General features: G+C 40.0%; 1 protein-coding gene across 5 annotated transcripts in view; it reads right to left on the minus strand.

The window, feature by feature from the left end:
* Nucleotides 1-879: 879 nt before the first annotated feature.
* Nucleotides 880-20,532, minus strand: part of JAK1 (Janus kinase 1) — a 68,713-nt gene continuing 49,060 nt past the window's right edge. For all 5 annotated transcript variants that reach the window (XM_083359896.1, XM_083359899.1, XM_083359900.1 and 2 more), the window contains 11 exons: nt 19,236-19,363; nt 18,266-18,401; nt 17,503-17,654; nt 16,577-16,727; nt 15,772-15,866; nt 14,939-15,131; nt 13,622-13,746; nt 12,157-12,329; nt 10,707-10,824; nt 10,219-10,329; nt 880-3,268 (listed from right to left, as the gene is read on the minus strand). In XM_083359896.1, coding sequence (XP_083216022.1) covers nt 3,167-3,268; nt 10,219-10,329; nt 10,707-10,824; nt 12,157-12,329; nt 13,622-13,746; nt 14,939-15,131; nt 15,772-15,866; nt 16,577-16,727; nt 17,503-17,654; nt 18,266-18,401; nt 19,236-19,363 — 1,484 coding nt within the window. In that variant the 3' untranslated portion in view covers nt 880-3,166. The remainder of the gene's footprint in view (nt 3,269-10,218; nt 10,330-10,706; nt 10,825-12,156; nt 12,330-13,621; nt 13,747-14,938; nt 15,132-15,771; nt 15,867-16,576; nt 16,728-17,502; nt 17,655-18,265; nt 18,402-19,235; nt 19,364-20,532) is intronic.

The following is a 20,532-nucleotide window of genomic DNA, read 5'->3' on the forward strand; positions in this document are numbered from 1 at the left end:
TTGAAATGTTTATTGGGGTTGTGCCACTGAGGTCAATAGCAGCTTTATTGCAGCAAGCAGCTGTTCTGTAGAATTAGACCTAAGTGTCATATTTTAACACTAAGTAATGGGTTTTGGTTGTATGCTTCTGGAAGAAGGCAGACACTTCTGGCAGCATTTATAGTGCAACCTTAATTGGACCCACTATATTTATGTACTGGTCTCATTACATTTCCATTATCTTTTGACTAATCAAACTCTTCATAAATAAACGGGCAAGTTAATGTTCTTACAAGCCTATATAGTTTCGTCCACCTCGCTCATATAGGAAGAGGTTAAATCAGCTGAAGAATGTACACATTGGGCAACCAATCAACTTTTTTTTTACCTGCAATAATATTACAGAAATTTAAGAAATAAGCAGTTATGATAAGATTGTTTTGCCTGGTTATATCTTTATCAAGTGACAGCCCTATGGATGGTTTACAAAGTGAACCTCCTTAATGTATGCCTATAGTAAAGAATGGAAGGAGCGCAAAAGTTCAATGACTTCATCCACAACTTTAATATTATAGTTCTGCTGATATATCACAGCAGCATAATTACTTTGTGCGCTCAAATTGCCGCTTTTAGACATATGGTAGACGTGAATAGAAAAAACAGTAGAAATGCGAAAATAATAATTAGTTTCTCTTCCATTTGCCCATACAAGCTCAAAAAATATGCCCTTCCTTAATTTAATTGTGGGAAGCTTTATAAAAGGTTTCTTTGTATACATAATGGGAGGTGAAGTTCTGCATAGAGATCCTGTAGTTTGTAAGATAAAGAAGTCCCTGCACATTTCACTCTGCTAGTCATTTCTGACTCTAGGGAGCAGTGTTCATCTCCATTTCAAGGGCCATTGAGCCAGTACTGTCCAAAGACATTTCTGAGGTCATCTGGACAATATAGCATCATGATGCACTGTTACCTTCCCACCGAAGTGGTACCTATTTATCTAGTTACACCTGCATGCTTTTGAACTGCTAGGATGGCAGGAGATAGTGCAAGGACAGGAGGTCACCCAGTCATGCGACGCTCAAGTATCGAATCTGGGCTTTCGGTTTTCCAGCCGATAAGCCCAGTCTTAATGGCTGAGCCATCGTGCCAATAGAACTAGACTGAATTTCCAGCAGGTATCTAGTAGCAGACCAAATATTTAATATCCAACACTTCTTTATGAAATAGTGCACCCTCGCCCCAATGGCTTCTATGAAACACTTTTTTAAAAAATCCTATGCTGTGTTTGACCATAATTAACCCACTGTAGGCATTCAAGTTGGTATGCATAGTCACAATATTTTTTTAGTGTGTTCTTTCTGAGGTTGTCATGCAGCCCAATGAGTCATCATTTGGGGGCCCCTATAATGAGCAGCTATCAGGGAAATGGACAAACACAAAAATGGCTGAGATGGATCAATCACTTCGAAGCACGCTAAGTACAGGCTTGAGCACAAAGTCTTTATTTAGAACATTTTTTAAAAAAATGGATGAACATTCCTAGATAAAATCAAGAAGTTTTTTTTAATAAAGAATAACAAAGTGCATATAGAATATTTATAGATTACATAAAAGAACAGGCAATTTGAAAGATGGGTTAGGATTAAAATTATATTTTACATTATTACAAATTCTGAATTGCTCTGTAAATGCAGTATTTTATTTTAGGAAAGAATAGCTTCCTTTTAAAGAAGAATGCCCTGGTTTTTTTTTTAACCTAAAAAATGCTTGTGAATTGACAGTGAAAAGGACAACCTGGTAAGTCCAGTATCGTGACTCCTTTTCATGTATATGCATATTGCCATTTTCCTTCAGTTCAAAACATAGAAGGGATCAGGTTTAGTTAGATTCAACGGATTGGGTTAAGTCTACTTAGAATTGACCAATGAAATTAAAAGCCTTTCTGTAATAGAACTGTAAAGTTCTATTTCCTTTATAAACTGCAGGTAAAATACTTACATTATTGGTGAATAATGTATTGTATTATGTTTTATCTGTGGCAACATCCTTGTGCAGAAAGGACAGTGCAGTTCAGAATGAAAGATACACACAAGTCACTCCTCCGGCCAGTTGCTTAGTTTGTTGATTTGTCTCATGACGTTTATTAAAAATATTGTCAGGCATGAGGTGTGTCACTTCAATATTGACATAATGCTTTTCCATTTATCTATTTGCCTCACATATAAAAGGTGGGTGTATAAAAAACCCCTGCATTCTGCATAAGTCCTACTGTATATATAAAAAAATCAAAGTTATATGAGTATTTCATTTGGAAATTTTCCTTGATAGTAAAAGGAGCAACCATTGCCATTTGGTGATGCCCCAAATATCCTAATCTAACATTCTTCCCCCAACCAAAAATGACAAATTTAAACAGACCATTTCCATAGTTTTCCAATTAAAGGGAAGTAAATAAATGAAAACATCAAACAATGTCCTAGGGATGAATTACTAGCGGAGGTCTTGGCTTTATACACGTCATGAGGCTGCATTGGCACCAAGCATACAGGAAACAAGTTTACAATTACACAATATACAAAAAGAAATAGGCTGGGACATAAAGAACTAGTGAGTTCCCAACAGTATGCTTTACAGTAATTTCTTCCAATTTCTTCCTATGAATAGCAAGTATCCATAGTATGATATAAATTTTTCCACTTTTAAGATGACTTCAAAAGTATGCTACTCAGTTACGTGGGTAACCGAATTTGAAGGTTACAGATCCATATATAAGTCTTCTCAGTGGAGAGGAATATTTGTATAGCTCTTCCGGCAAAAACAGTATTAGCATTTTTTGCATAATATACATTTTCATGAAGAAGTAATGTAACATGCTGCATACTTTAAGGCCATTATTCTGACAAAACTGCTGCTTTCTTCTAAAAATTCTGATAGCATTCATATGTTGCACAGACCAATCCTATTTTCACCAGTCAGAACCTAAATGAACAGAATACAACAGTTCTGGCCACCCCACTGATGTCAAACTGCCAAGCACTCAATGCTTTTGCTGCTTGGGCTGACTGAGTAGCAAACTCTTATTTCCAAGCAAAAAGGAATAGGGCATTACTGAATTGCAAAATTACAAAACGTAGCAACAGGCCGTCTTTTTAAAAATATTTAACAGGAACAGTATAAAAATGTGAGATTATAACTTCGCAATGAGTGTTTCAAAGCCTTGAATCAGATTGTGAAAAGTTGTCCTCTCGCCAGGGTCGTGTATCCAACACTTTCTCATCAGTTGGTTAACCTAGAAAATAAAAGGCACAAAGGTTCTCACCACATTTGCTTTCTGAGGCTGTGACAGCATACAAGGCAGGTTTTTCCCCCTCCCTTATGGGAGTTTGTTTCTATAACTACCTTAAGGGAACCCATTTAAGAAAGAGACTCTAATTATAGCTTAAGTGTTCTGTAATTTGTAAGGCTATTAAAATATGCTAAAATTGGTTATCATACAGTATTATTACATGCTTCATTTCATTGGTCCGTGCTTGATAAAAAAAAGAAAATGAGACCACCTAGCATAGAGCAGATATACGTCTGGTATACCTTGGCAGGCAAATAGCCCATTTGTAGCAGGGAGGTAAGAAAATAAATTAAAACATAAAGTCTAGACACAGAATAATTATGCCTTTGTGAAAATGCAAACTTCCTTACTAGCAAAGAGAGAATTAATTTTTGAGACTATGTAAATGTAAAAATTATGGCAGCTAAGAAACTATCTAAGGAAATGCAATTCTGGGATATTGTCTTTAGTAGCTCAGATAGAGTCCTTTGCAGGTCCCAGAGGACCGCATGCAGCTTGTCAGGCTAATTCTATGTACAGTTGGTGACAAGAATGCTGAATCTTTTAAAACTGTAGATAAAGCTTTATCATTTATTAAGCATGTTTGGTTTTATATCTGTTAAAAGGTCTTCTCGGAGAAAGACCATTTCATTGCAACCTTTTGCAGGAAGACTTAATTTCTCTCATAGCATCAGGCAAAGGCTTTTTAGGTAGCCTTGGACACACTGGTTGATGCTTTCCCGAGGCCAGATTGCTTCTAGCTTTCAGGATGAGATTTGATTCCTCCTTGCTTATGAAAAGCCTTTGCTGTAGAGGTGTTCTGGGCAACATATGATCTTGTGAAATGAGATAAGTCATGGATACTAAGATAGCTGGACTATAAAATTTGAGTGAAGCTATGTTAAGTTTCCTTTGAATTCCAAACATGTAGCTTCATATTGTATCACTGTTCCCTTCCTACCTCTGCCCTGTCTATATAGTGGGGATTCAGCCACCAGCATCTGAAGGACTGCTCTAGGTTCTAGTTCAAAGGTAACAGAATAACAGAGTTGGAAGGGACTTTGGAGGTCTTCTAGTCCAACCCCTGCTCAAGCAGGGAATTCTACATCATTTCAGACAAATAACCAATAACCTCTGGAGGCAATGACTTTTGTTAGCTTTTCTTTAAAAAAACAAGGTAGGAGAAATCACTTTAGATCAGTAGAACAAAGACCAGGAAACAATATCCTTGCTAAAATCATCCAGCCTAGGAGAATCAGACTGCTTTCTTGTGAAACTTGTGGCCTAATTTTTTGAAGCTGCTCTTTTGAACCAAGCCCCGTGTAAATCTGTATAGTTGCTTCTAGATGTTGAATATAGGGAAATGGTTAGTTGTTCTTTTAACAGACACTTAAGTGTATCATGTAAACTTTGCTGAGTCTTATTGAAGTTGAACTAAGGAGGAGATTATCAAGAAACTGGCACCCATAAAAGGTCAAATATGCTAACAGTAAGGCTATAATCTTGGGAAACAACTTTGGAATAGAAGAAAGGACAGAGGAGGGAATGGGATACCAAAATTATTGATATTTTTATGGTAATACAAAGATACCTGTGATGATGGTTGTGTATAGGCACATGGAGCTGTGCTCCAATATATCTATATATCTATATCTATATATAGGGCTTTTTTTCTCATAGAATGCTCAGAACGGCGTTCCGGCACCTTTTTTTTTTTTTTTTTGCAAAAAACAAGCTCCCTCTATTGGCTTTAGGAGTAGGCAATCTTGACTCTTTTTTATGACTCGTGGACTTCAACTCCCAGAAATCCTGAGCCAGCCACGCTGAGGGGAAAGAGAGAGGTTTCCAAGCTGAGCCATGCTGGCTCAGGAATTCTGGGAGTTGAAGTCCTTGAGTCATGAAAGAGCCAAGGTTGCCTACCCTGCACTAGAGGAGGACATTAAAATTATTTACAAGGTTACTTCTTTAGGAACTAAACTTTTAGAATCTAAAACAGCTTATTCAAAAAAGCTAACAGGAAAGAACCTCACATTTTTCATCTGCTTCTGTCTTTTGGAAGGTAAAATTAGATAACAAAATAATCTATTTCCTATGTTAACATCTCTGCAATGCAATCAATAAAGGTAACAGGAAAGAAATGAGAAACATTTTTTTCAATGTAATATGTCTAATTTAGCTGATGCTAGAAAAAAATAGTATCTTTTGTACACTCTTGAAATCTATTTTGAATCTATAACCATTTATTACAACTAAACCACTTTAAATTAAATAATTCTTAAGAATGAAATATTCTTAATTTGGACTTTACTTTTACTGTTTGGACTGTTGTGTGTTTTGAAAAATAGTTTATTTAGAATCTAGTTATGTTGCACTTCAGTCTTTAAATAATTAACCTAGTATATACATAACAATATATGATGTTTTCCATGGTGAGTTTAACATCAATAACAACATTTATTAAAAAGGCTAAAATAATTTCTGGTGGTATTATCTGTACATTAAAATTTTGTTTAGACACAATCTTTCACTTTTCACATTCTGGACAAGCAGTGGTCATGTATCCTAGCAAAAGATGTTACATATGTGCATAAGCGTAGTCAGTAGCATATGCCTTTTTAAAAATATCAAACATGCAAAGAAACAAAAAAAGTCCAAAATATCTGTATTACATCCAGAAATGCCAACTTTGCAACCAATATTTCTCATCCATAACTATGGCACCCTAAGGATACCTGCATACATGCAAATGCTTCTCTGGGATCAGTAACGCAGCAGGGATTGCTTTTTCCTTCCAGTAACTGATTGCTGGGAAATACCAAACATGGCCTTGAGAATTCCAATGTTTGTTACAAATTTTTCTGGATGTGGTTGGAAAGAGGCTGTTTGACGCCGGAGACCACTGCCACAAGGAACACAGCTCTGGGTCGGGGTTCGGAGCAGCTCTGGGTGGGGGCTCAGCACAGGCCGCGGCGTGGCAACTGCGGGGAGGGGAATCCCCATGGCAGCTGTGGGGAGGGGAAACCCTGCGGCATGTGGCTCCGAGCCTCAGGGGCAGGGGTGCAAAGGACGGGCAGCGACGCCATAGCAAGACACCGGCATCGCTCCCAGTGACAGCACGTCTGAGTTCCGGCACCTTTTTTTTTTTTTTTTTTTTTAAAAAAGGACTGTCTATAACAGGGGTCGGCAACCTAAAAAAGAAAAAGAGCCACTGGGAACCGGTTCCATCACAAATTAAAAAAAGAGGGAGCCGCGTGCGTGTGTCCATGCACGCGCATGCGCAAAAAGTTTTTTTGCGCATGCGCGGACGCACGCGGCTGCCATTTTTTAAAAAATGAGATGGAACCGGTTCCCCGATGGCGACGGCCCGTCTGCAAAGCTGCCGCTTTCGGCAGCTTTGCAGACGGGCCGTGGCAGCTTCCTCAAAGAGCGGCGCCCCTGCCCATTCCGAGAGGTGCGCGCGCACCTCTCCGAACGACCGGAGGTGCGCGCGTACCTCCGCGCGAATGGGCAGCGGTGCTGCTCTTTCAGGAAGCCCGCCGCGGCCCGTCTGTGAAGCTGCCGAAAGCGGCAGCTTAGCAGATGGGCCGCGGCAGCTTCCGCAAAGAGCGGCGCCCCTGCCCATTCCGAGAGGTGCGCGCGCAACTCTCCGAACGACCGGAGTTGCGCGCGCACCTCCCCAAACCTTTGGGGAGGTGCGCGCGTACCTCCGTGCGAAGGGGCAGGGGCGCCGCTCTTTGCGGAAGCTGCCGCGGCCCGTCTGCTAAGCTGCCGCTTTCGGCAGCTTCACAGACGGGCCGCGGCGGGCTTCCTGAAAGAGCGGCACCGCTGCCCATTCGCGCGGAGGTACGCGCGCACCTCTCCAAAGGTTTGGGGAGGTGCGCGTGCACCTCCGCCCATTCGGGGAGGTGCGCGTGCACCTCTCCAAACGGGCGGTGCCACTCTCCATTTGGAGAGGTGCGCGCGCACCACTGCCCGTTGGAAGAGGTGCGCGCGCACCGGGCGGCTGGGAGCCGCAAGAGACGGCTCAAAGAGCCGCATGCGGCTCCGGAGCCGCAGGTTGCCGACCTGTGGTCTATAACTATCTATATATCTACATCTATATCTATCTATCTATCTATATCTATCTATCTATCTATCTATCTATCTATCTATCTATCTATCTATCTATCTTGTTATTCTAAATAGCTTCTTTGAGAAAAATTGTTGAATACTGACTTCAAATATATTACAAATGAAGCTCACTGTTACTCTTCTGTATCTTTTTTTTTTTTTTGGAATGGCAAAAATAGAACAAACACCAAAGACTTTTTGAGCAATTAGAACAACTTCTCTGGCCCTTATATTTAAAAGGTGCTTCAGGAAACGGTTGACTGTGCTGCATTGAGTACACCTTGCAGCTGATGCTAGAACAGATTAATTAATTAATTAATTAATTAATTAATTATTGGGACTTATATGCCGCCCTATCTCCCGAAGGACTCAGGGCGGCTAACAACAATAAAACAAAAATACAAATGTTAAAAAAAGATTAAACTAAGCTTGACATTGTGTTTTCTTTTCAATCGATTTGTTCAATGAGATGTCCCAAGCCGAAAAAGAACTGGAAAAATCTAACCACTTTTCAAACAAAATGCAGCATCACAAATTTTGCCTGCCTCCGTTACAGAAGAGGGAGAGGCCTCTACAGAAGAGGAATCTAGCTCTTTTCTACGAAGGCTGGTGTTTCAGAAATGAAAAGAAAGAACTCACTGGGAGTCAAGAATGATGTGTTTAAATATTTTCATGTTGTTTTTCTTCCTGAGATGAAATAAAACTTTCAAGTTGCCCATAGATTCTGCAAAGATACCCTCTAAGCCTTCTTATCCAAATAGAAGCTATCATAAAAAGAAAGGGAATGCCAATTTGACTTGAAGCCACACCTGTATTCAAGTCATATTCTCTACTTGCACAATTTTGTGTGTTCTTTTGCAGTTTAAGAGATGTCCCTCTTAATTTCTTCTAAGCCTTCAAACAGAAGGCTTAGAAGAAGGCTTAACGAAGTGAACAAAGTGAAGTCTCTCACCTTTGGGTGGTTTCTCCTCCTCCCCCCCAGTTCAGATAAATAGTTATTCAAATAACGTTTTAATTATATAACCTGCTACCTTTTAATTGTATTTGTCATGTCCTAAGAATGATGATGATTTGACCACTGAAAGTACTAGAATTATTTCTACCTTGTACAAAAGACAAAAATGTGGCCTTAAAAGAACTGCCCTGTGAAGGCTGTCACTATATCTGCTGACAAAGGATGGGATAAAATGGCATCGCCAGAGGAATGTGTAGCATTAAGGTGCCCATCTGGGAGGGAGAGGCTGGCTTCTGCCTCTGAAAAGCTGAGGAAAAAGTGGCAGCTGAAATCTGTAGAACATGGAAGGCAGCTAGCTAACGCTGAGAGGATGGATGCTGCCTTCAATAAGCACCTGGGCAGGGCTGAGAAAGAGGACCATTTTCTTCGGGCTTTCAACTGCTCACAGCAGCTGTGTGGGTCAATAACTTCCACACTCACTCCTGGTGAAACTTGCTATCTGCCTAGTTTCTAACTGGTGCATTCCACAAGCCAATCAGGCAGGAGAAAAAAATGCAGGGAAATGGAAGTGTTTGGTTGGCGTGGTGGTGTGCACTGGTTAGAATGCAGTACTGCAGGCTGCTTCTGCTGACCGCCGGCTGCCAGCAGTTTGGCAGTTCGAGTCTCATCAGCTCAGGGTTGACTTAGCCTTCCATCCTTCCGAGGTCGGTAAAATGAGGACCCAGGTTGTTGGGGGCACTATGCTGACTCTGTAAACTGCTTAGAGACAGCTGTAAAGAACTGTGAAGCGGTATAAAAGTCTAAATGCTATTGCTATTCAGTTCTCTGTTAAAAAAAATCAGGCAAAGAATTACAACTGGAAGAAGGAAAGCAAAATTTAAGTGGAAAAAAAGAGTAATTCATTTTTTGAAGGAAAAAAACCCTAAACTGATGAAACTTCATCAGACGGGAGAAGAATTAAAGGTCTCATGATTGAATCTGGGTAGAACGATGATGCTCACTCAATATGGTTTGTAGACCAACTGAGACCAGTGATCTTAAGTTGGAGGTTTGAATGAAGAACCCACACCTTCCTCTCAAAGGGGCCCTGACAGTCATATAAGAGATTCATCTCAATCCCTGTTTAGAAAAGTATGCATGTTTGGCTTATGGAAGGCTTGTCTCAAATTAACATTTCTACTTTCAGATTTGGATGTAGTTGTCCCAAAAACACAAAGGTCACCAAACTAGTGGAATGAAACTTCTGTTCTGTATAGAAATGTCTGGGGAAAATTATCTTTTAATGTTGTAAGTAAAACTTCCAATAAAATGATTACCAAAAAAAGTTTGAGGAAAAATGATCAAGGCTGGAATGCTCAAATATGTTATAAGGAGGGTATTGATTTTCCTCTGAATGTCTTCTCTGTAAAGTAATGAGATGCTATTCATTTGTGATCAGTGTATTTAAATATGGAATTCTACTTCCTCCCCAAGCCCTGGGGGAAAATCACAACTCAGCCAAATTTCTGCAGAAATTCTCGGGGGAAAAGGAAGTAGATCATTTGGATAATAAAGTGGAAAGGGGGACATTTAGAGTAAGCTTAATTAATACTTCAATTACAGTGAGAGGAGTTCATCCTTACCCTGTAACTAATTCAAATTTGGGGAAGTGAGGGGTTTCCGTATGACCTACAGAAAGAACTTTCAGAGCACATAAAGAGGAAATACATTTATGCCTTACTAATTATCCTTAGATTTGTTTAAATCTGTTACGGTTAGTGTTTAATAGCATTGCCATTTTGATGTCAGTTAAAAGCTTTAAAAAAAAATCAGACACCCTTTTATAAAAGAAAGGCAAAAACATATTTACCTCTTCTGGATAGTTTTTAGGACAAGGCAAGCGTTTCCCCTCTGCTAATATGCGTACCAGCCGTGTGACTGTCATCTGGCCTTGCGTTGGGCCAATCATATTCAGGAATTCCTGTAGATTACAAAAATATATACTAAGCAGCATTCCTCCTGATTAATCAGGCTGGTAAAAAATACAGCAAAACTTTTATGTTCATAACTTCTTGGATGCTGTTCCTTCCCAATGAATTGAGAAACATAACCACAAATATTAATTGGCTTAAAATATCTAGGACAGCAGAGGAATATTTGGACAGTTCAAACATTTAATAATATATTTGGTAGGTAAAGTAAGATTTCCAGAAAAATGCCCTGAATATTTATGCCCCCCCCCCCTTTTTAACAAATTATGGGCAATGAAGCATCTGAAAAACTACTTGCAAGCAAGAATCCCCGGTGGGATATTGAGCATTACACTACGAAAAAAAAAATTCTTTCACTGTTACTTACTGCCATTGGACTACACTCAGAATCACAGTAAGTTAAAAGTTCATACAGGGTCACTCCAAAGGACCAGACATCTGAAGCAATATAGAATTTGCTCTGTAATAGGCATTCAGGAGCATACCTGCAAATGTAGGAGATTGATTAGTTATTATTATTTCACTGGTTTAATTTAACATTGTTGCCCGACATTTACCCAATTAATAATGGAAAATGTTTGATTTCTGGGCTGTAGAGATAAAGTCGTCACAACGTGCATTGTTAACGTAATCCTAGAACAGACATGTCAAACACAAGGCCCGGGGGCCAGATCCGGCCCGCAAAGTGGTTTCATGTGGCCTGCGAAGCCATCCTGGAAACAGTGAGGGAACGGCCCCCACTGCCTTGGCCCTGGCCCAGAGACCCTCCTTCTGCCAGAGACCCTCAGATCTGTCCCACTCCTGCCCAGGCCCCCATAGGCACCCTTGATGCGAACGATGTAGAGCTGGCCACGCCCACCCAGTAGGCCATATGCACTCTAGCCACGCCCGCCCAGTAGGCCACGCCCACCCTGGTCATACCCACCCGGCCCCTTGAGGAGAACCGCAATGCTGATGCGGCCCTCAATGAAATTGAGTTTGACACCCCTGTCCTAGAACAAAGGGTTGAAGGACAAACACAAGTGTTAAGCAGCAGTTGAAGAGAAAACAAAAAGGAAACAAATCGAAATATAAGCAATAAGTTACTGACAATAAGCAACTGTTACAACAGAAAAGAAAAAAAAATGTTTTTAGGAGATGAGAATAAGGCCTAATTCACCAGTTTCTGTAAACAATTCCTAGGTTGAGGCTAAAGTAGGTGGGCAGTTTGATGCTCTCCCAACAGCTCTGGCACAATGATCACTTTCAAAGTTGGTTGTGTAGCCCAAAGCATTTGGGAGGGCCCAGATGCTTGCCTCCATCTAAACATCAATGGAAGCAAATACTATACCTTTATTTGTACTTGTGTTCGTTTAACAGTAATTTTGAGACTGTAGTAGATGATACAATGCTCTCATTTTAGGCCCAACCCATATAATTAATTCAAGTGATTTTAACCAAGCATGTCTTCCAGTTATAAGGGGGGATACTTTCCCTGCTTACTCTACTCCAGCAGTTCTCAACCTTTCTGGCTCTGCGAACTGGCAGCAGCAGGGGTGTGTGGGGGGGATGGTTTTGTGCATATGCACACCACTTGTACTAATGCAGATTGCGCAGTTTGGTTCCCAGTGACCAAGGCCCAAGGGTTGAGGACCCCTGCTCTACTCCATTCTCAGGAACTTTCCAATGACTAATTACAGAATAGCACAAAGGTATCACTGCGCCAGGAACCACAGGATTATACAACAGAATGGTCCACAGTGTCACAGAAGAGGTTCACTCACTTTGGCCAATTGCTTTATTGAAGGAAAAATAATTGCTTAGGTTCCATCTCTTACCAGAACACAGGGCTGTCTCGATCATCATTTACTTTGTAATATTCCTTATCGGTTTCAATGGTTTTAGTCAATCCAAAGTCCCCAATCTTTACTCTCTGCTCATTTTCAACTAGAACGTTTCTTGCTGCTAAGTCTCGATGAACATACTGTCGAGATCCAAGATAATCCATTCCCTGAATGAAAAAACAAACATTTGAAGTCAATTTTATTTTCTTCTGGCCAACCGCTTAAAACAGTGACTCAAACTTTTCTTCACCGTGGACCCCTTTACATACCTTTTGTGACCACAGATCTCCAAGACTTAAATCAAGATTTAAATCATAACATTTCTTCAAACTTTTGCGGACCCCCTGTGGCAACATCACAGCCCACCAGCAGACCACAGGCTGAAAACCACTGACTTAGAACATTTTCTTTAAAGAGTTTTCTTCAAAGGGTTATGCCAAATTCCTTTGTTTCATTAAGTGGAACTGTTCAAAGAATCAAGTGTTTTACAGAAGTGAAAAGTATATGGACTAAAGAGAGCCTCGCTGCATATGTAAATGTTCTTTTAACGCAAAAATGGATAACATGAAGCTCCTCCCCATCACAGAATGCCAAGTTTCTCCATAAAAAAAAGTTCATGCGTTTTGTATAATAAAAGTAACATGCAATGAAAAACCAGGAAAAAGTAAAGGTCCGGATCACAAAATCAGTATTCTGTACTTAGTCTATCACTAATAGTTATCTTGGGATGTATGAGAAGTAAACACTTTTCTGTGATAGCCCCACCCCCAAGTGACATATTTTTCTCTATAACTTTGCAACTTCCTACTCTTGTGGGCTTTTGACAGTCCCTGGTTTTCCTTTAACCCAACCTTTTATTAATCTTAATGCTGTCTCCATATATGGTTTAACATAGTACTGTCTTCATGGTTCTTTATCTTATTTTTAAAAAATATTATAGTGTAAATAACCTCATGGGGGCTTACTCTAAAAGAGGAAATGTAATAAATCAGACATGTCAAACACAAGGCCCGGGGGCCGGATCCGGCCCGCGAAGTGGTTTCATGTGGCCCGCAAAGCCATCCTGGAAACAGTGAGGGAACGGCCCCCACTGCCTTGGCACTTGCCCCGGTCCCATCTCCTTCTGCCAGAGACCCTCAGATCTGTCCCACTCCTGCCCAAGCCCCCATAGGCACCCTTGATGCGAACGATGTAGAGCTGGCCATGCCCACCCAGTAGGCCATACACACTCTAGCCACGCCCACCCAGTAGGTCACACCCACCCTGGCCACACCCACCTGGCCCCCTGAGGGCAACTGCAATGCTGATGCGGCCCTCAATGAAATTGAGTTTGACACCCGTGTAATAAATAAACTTTCTAGGAGAAACTAAAGCATTATTTATGACTAATTATTTCAAACACCTACTGAGTAGGCTAATTGAAAATAAAATGTCTTAATGTCTGCTATTAAATACCTACCTTGCAGATTTGTACAGCATATTTCAGTTGTTGTTTCAGGAAGATTTTACTTTTGTTTCGAGGGAGATAGTCCTTCAGGCTCCCAGAAGGAAGAAATTCCATAATAAGCTTAATTCCATTACCACCTTGTATTTAAAACACACAAACACACATTATTTCAACCAAGTGTAGGAATTAATACTACTGCCTATTTAAAATGTTCTTCCTGCTGTTCTATCACTTAATCTACAGGTGGTCCTTGATTTATGACTGGTCTCTAAGCAACTGTTTGAAGTTAAAACCTACCTGAAAAAAGGGACTTACGACCAGGATCCTAAATTCCAACTGTTCCCCCCCCCCCCTGCCTTTCCAGGGTCATATGACTACCCTTCTGCACTTGGCAACATGATCACATTTACAAGGGTTTGTGACATCCTGCAGTCATGTGGCCACATTTTACAATGGTTTTGCTGAAAACTAGCACTTCTGTTTTTGACAAAACCGCACCACATCAAACTTTGCATTTAAACATATGTTCACCACAAAAAGCATAGTAAAATCAGGGTCACATGACTGACCCATTTTACGACAGTTACAACTTATGACTGCAATGGGCAGGCTCCATTTATGATTGTAACTCAAGAACTACCTGTATTAGATACTTCAGTTGTCAAAGCAACTCCAGGTGATATACAAGGTAATGATTAAAATAGGACAGGAGTATCTATTAGGATTACAGCTAAAAGAATGTTTAACACATTCACTAGAAAGAAGAAAATTCCTGCCTGTTTATCACTTTTTCCGATAGTTATTTTACACAACTGAAGGGAGGATGCCCATGAAAATATATGACAAATAAGTCTTGAATCAAATATTGCATACTTATTGTATGTTTTCAGCCATGAAGCTCTCTTCTACATATTACGGATGGGTTGGGCAATGTAACTTATTTTTCTGTGAAATTCAGGAAGAAGCCCAGAATCAACAAGCATTTGTTAATAATTTCCGGAATAATTTAGTACATAACTTTTACAAGGTACAATTAGTATTTCTGAGCACTGCTAAAACAGCTCTGGAGCATAAAGAAAGGTTGGTATTGGTATATGGTTTATAATCACAGTGGCAGCTTAAGTTACAGATTTAATAAAAATCATGGAGATTATAATAATTTAACAGAATATGAGTTTTATAATAATGCAGGTACCACATATTGAAAATAATTTATTTTAACTGAGCCACTGCTTGAGATGAAGAGTTCGGCAGTTAGGTTGTCCTCTAATTTGGAAAAGAAACATTTTTTAAAAAAGAAGCAGCAAATAAATAATTTCCAGACATTACCATCTTCGGTGCAGATTCCTTTGTATTTCACAATGTTTTCATGATAAAGGTTCCTTAGAATTTCGATTTCCTTCTTAAGATCAGCAATATGATTCCCGCCACAATCGGGTTTCAGTGACTTTACAGCTACTTGTTCTCCTGTATTATCACCTTCAGGGTCATACCTACAGAGTTCAACTTTGCCAAAGTGGCCCTGGTTCCAAAACAGAAAATATTGATTTAGAATATATTTTATGCCCTTCTAATTAAGATAATTACAGGTTATTGTAACAATACTCCATAAGTAGCCTTTGTTATTTAAAACAGTTGTGTAAAAATTACCCCCCTATACTTTTAATCCATGTGGATGTCAGAACCTGCCCAATCCTTTCCGTTTTTTCCCATCTAATAAACCCTCCTGGACATTTCATACCATGGTTTATTGTTACAAAACTGCTGTGCGATATAACCATTTCCTTACTTAACAATAAGAGATGGTAAAACATTCGGAGAGTTTTGAGCCCTCCACATCCTTCTCTAATAATATTCTTCTTTGCTCTCACAAGAACTATCTATATTATTTATAATCACATTTGTCATAGGCAGCACTCCATACCTGGCCCACTCATAAAGATGTAGACTGATTGATTATTAAATATCTTAATTTCCCAACAAGATTGATTCTATTAGAAAAGACTTTTTGGAAGTAGTTGGAGCACACTAAGACATACTATACTAATCATAGTAAAAGAAAAATGCAGCTACATTTTTTCAAAGACCTGTTACCCTTGCTCTTTCATATTACTGCTCTCATTCTATTAGCTTTAATAATCAATAGTGTAACATAATAATACCTCGCCTAAATCACGGATCCGCTTCAAGAAACGCTTTTCAAATATTGTAGGATCAATCTCTGCATTAGGCTTCTTCTCTGAGACAATATCAGGATCTGACACAAGACAAAAATGTGTCTACATAAATAATTATTCAGATTACAGGTATTAGATATCCTTACCATATCCCATATGCTGCTGGCTGTACAGATGTACCACATTTATTTTACTGTCTCCTCTTGACACTCCCAGCCAACCACAGCTGCCATTTTCTCTCATGTGATGGAAAATTGCTATCAGAACAAAGGCAGGCAGCTTCAAGTGGCAAAGGAAAACTAGAAGTAATGGGCTAGTGATCAGAAGCCACCAGCTCCTGGCAGGTTAAATTTTTGTGTTCTTTTTCCAGAACTAACAGTCCAATTTGTTGCAGCAAGTCAACAGAATTGCAACAAATAAACAGATAAGAGCCATTAAGTGTAATTGTACTAGATACATTTCAATGTTTCAAGCACTGGCAAAAGATACAATAAAGGGGATTCAGGCAAAGAATATTGAATGTGCTTATTTTTCATTTCTGCAAGTTGCTTCCAGAAGGTTAAAAATGTAGGATTTTACTCCATGAGAAATAAAATCCAAGTCATGATATTACTAACCCTTAATATATGGGACTTTTATACTTGCTGACCTGTAGTACTTTCTCTGGCTCTATTAACTCTAAAATAAAGATCTGTTTCTTTGAATTCTAAGATGACATTTGCACATTTAGCATTGTTACAGAACACTATTGAGCTCAGCAGGTATTATTTGCCAATCATTAAGTCCTTACTTTGCTGTTCTAGCGTATTGATATCCCGCATAATTGCTCTAAAGAATGGCCTCTGACTGGGGTCATAGTCCATGCACTGCTTCATCAGGTCAGCTAGCTCCTTGCAGGATGGGGCTGGAAGTGTGAAATGACCTTCATAAAATCTCTCCTTCTGCAACATGAAATGAAAGGAATGGCATTATTCATAGAACTAGGCAATAAACCTCTCAATAAACATTCCACAAAAGGTATATCTACAAGTAATGTTTTCTGAAGCTTAACTCCTATCGCAGAACTGAAAATTTTTCAAACCCCCATTGTAATTTTTTTTTTAATCCCATTTATATCCCGCCCTTCTCCGAAGACTCAGGGCGGCTTACAATTTTAAGCACAAACCAATGTGCTTAGCAATAGCCTTCATTCTATGTATATGCCTGCTTATTAGGGCTTTCGCCCCCCCCCAAGCGGCATTATTACAAAGTCAGCTTTTTGCCCCCAACAATCTAGGTCCTCATTTTACCTACCTCGGAAGGATGGAAGGCTGAGTCAACCTTGAGCCTGGTGGGATGCGAACCTGCACTAATTGCAGGCAGCTGGTGTTACTTAAGGAGGCATTAGCCCACTGCTCCACCAAGGCTCTTGTAATTCAGATTACCCACAAATGATTGAGTAAAGTTCCCTTCTAAAGTTGCCAGTGAATACTTGTTTTTTTCATGTTAGTGAATGCTATTAATGACACAGATATTGGATGTATTAACTAAACCTGTGACATTCTAAAATCTATTACACTCTAGGAAAAGTTGACTGAATTCTGCCTGTCCTGCCAATTTTCTGTGGGAGAACTAAAAGGCCTTTCCACACACTGAAGATAAACAAGAAAAGAGTTTCTTACTTTGGTAACGAGTCACCAAGAAAAGAATGCCTGCTTGACTTTCCCAGAACCTCACCTCTGCTAAGGTTTTGTCTTTAAGTGGTACTTCTCCATTGTAGCAAATTTCCCATAAAGTGGTCCCAAAACTCCATTTATCTGCTGCTACATTTAAATTTTTGGAATCTTCCACACATTCTGGAGCCAGCCAAGGAATGCGTTCCACACATTCTTAAAGGAAAGAGCGAGAGAAATTTTGGAATGAATTGTTTTGTAGTGGTACTCTGCCCCCCATATGGCATGCTTAACTAAACTTGAAATATCCTTACTCAGGCATGTTGCCATGCTTTCCCTTCAGCTGTCCTTGAAGGCTGATATAGGAAGGGACAAAACCCTATGACTCTGGGTATACAGAAACAACAGAACATGTGCTTCTCCAGTGCCTACATTACAGAGAAATCCACACTAGCCTCATCTTACCATTACTGCATAAATATCTAAAACGGCCATGAGACTTCTCTTCCTCTTGCTACTGTCAGATACCAACACTACTGTAATGCATAGTTGTAAAATCTATTACACTCTAGGAAAAGTTCACTGAATTCCAGAGAGATTGTCTTGCCAATTTAGAGCAGGTTGCTAGAAAATTCTGTCCACTTCCTCCCCCCCCCCCGCAACCCGGTGGAATGTGATTCAACTAGTATCAGTGAGGAATAATAAAGTTAGTTAAGGTAAATCCTGAACCAGTTAGCACTGACATGTAGAGGAAATGAAGTGTTGGTATTTCAATAAAATTAGAGGGTATTTTTCTTTAGTATGCCAGTATGTACAAGTAGTTTTACCTTGTCTAGACAGCACTGTAACTGGAATTCCTGGGTCACTTAGCTTTATGAAAGGTCCATATTCATTTCCGATCCCTTCTCTTGCTAACAGTATATTTTTTGTGCACACATTTCCATGTACTAAGTTTTTGTCCTCCTGCATTTCAGAGAGTTTAATCAGTATTTCAACCATTTGTTAAATACTGTCAGGCAGCATAAAAAGGTGCTTAAAGAAACAAGTTCACAAAACACAATGGCTTGGATCCTAAGAGAAGTTATCTAATCAAAATTCAAAGAAGGAATGTTCCCTATTTTCTTACTTTCCATTCCGGATGATTTCAATGTTCAAGTCTCTAGGCAAAAGATATACAAAGCTATCTTTCTCACAACTTTCATAATTATTTTAGGATCCCTGCAAACCATTTCTTTTTCAACATGGCACAACACTAGAAACACCATACTGCATCATGAATGCAAAAAAAAAAGGGTGGTGGTGGCAAAAGATATCAAAGATTTATATCCCATTTGTGAACTCAAGCATATCAAGAGTCATTCCTTCTGCAGCCAAAATTCCTCCATGTCTCCAACATTTGCAGATGTATTAAAAAAATTCATCTTGACATATCTAGACAAAAACTGAGCCTGCTCAGCGAACCTAGACTGTTGGTTAAATATTGCAGGGAAAGAACAAGAAAAAAAGGGGGATAGAATGTTTAAAAATCTGGGGGGGGGGAGAAACCCAGGCAAAATTTCACTGAATCCTCATATCTATATTAGACAATGCAGATAATTTAGTTACAGAGCTGAAGGAATTTGGCCAAGATCACAATAATTTAAACCAAATCATAAACACACAATTTACTATTTCATGTCATATTAAATGTAAGTTGTTAAAACCTGTAACAGGCTTGCTTAGCAGCTGTAAATAGGTAACATGTGATACAAAACCAGGAGTCAGAATAGCTATTGGCAGATGATACCTAGGACTTACCAGGTAGCTCAAGGCACTTGCCAACTGTTTTGCTACTTTGAATTTCCAAGGTGTTGTAAGAACATCACTCCTACGGTGCATAAAAAGATCCAGAGGCCCAAACTCAACTAATTCTTCCACCATAATGTCTACAGCCACGATAAAAAAAAAATAAGATTGGATTAAAAATAGATAAAAATACAGTTTGTGTTATTCAGTCTTCAGTGCATTTTGGTTAGGAAGAGAGATCACATGAAAGTGAACCCTCAGGAAAATTTCATTCTAAAATATACGACTCAGTACATAAACATTTTTCTATTTAAATATTTGGGAAAGATGGATACATAGTGTGTGAAATTTCAAGGCAGATGTAGGGTTGTTGCCAATAGGCTGACTTGATCCCAAGGCTAAGTGGGGGATTCCAATACCACCTGTGTCCTTTGGACACTTGCGTCCCTCCACAAACTCCAGTGGTTTCCAAATAAAACAAACTGCTGCTAGAACTAATCATTGGGAAGGGGTGACATTAAATAGAGGACCTCTTGCAATCATAAGCTATCTCTACTCCATATACCTAAATAAGATTGTTTCTGTTTGAAAAGGGGATTGGGAGTAGGAGGCACAGTTCTTCAGTGGTTCTCCTCCTATCGCCTGGGACGTTTGCAGTCGGTGTTGGCAGGGGGGCAGAGGTCGACCTCGAGGCCTCTTGCTTGTGGAGTTCCTCAGGGGTCGGTCCTCTCGCCTCTCCTGTTCAACATCTACATGAAACCGCTGGGTGAGATCATTCGCAGCTTTGGAGTAGGGTACCATCAGTATGCTGATGACACCCAGCTTTTCATCTCAACTCCAAACAATATCAGTGATGCCCTCGACGTGATGTCCCGCTGCCTGAAAGCGGTCCGGGAATGGATGGGGAGGAACAGGCTTCAACTGAACCCGGACAAGACTGAATGGCTGTACGTACCGGCAAGCCAGGATATTCAGAACGTCCCATCCCTTAACATCGGGGACAAGTTACTACCCCCTGTTGATAGGGCCCGCAACCTGGGTGTCCTCCTAGACTCGCAGCTCTCCCTGGAAGATCACATAGGAGCTGTGACCAAGGGGGCCTTCTCCCGGGTTCGACTAGTTCGCCAACTACGGCCTTATCTGGACCTGGATGCCTTGCGTACAGTCACCCATGCCCTTGTGACCTCTCGCCTAGACTACTGTAACGCTCTCTACATGGGGCTGCCCTTGAGATCCACTCGGAAGCTTCAACTGGTGCAAAGTGCAGCGGCACGGACACTCTTGGGAGCCTCCCGATACTCCCATATCA

Source organism: Vipera ursinii (assembly GCF_947247035.1).
Source record: "Vipera ursinii genome assembly, chromosome: 3".
Classification (NCBI taxonomy): Eukaryota; Metazoa; Chordata; class Lepidosauria; order Squamata; family Viperidae; genus Vipera; species Vipera ursinii.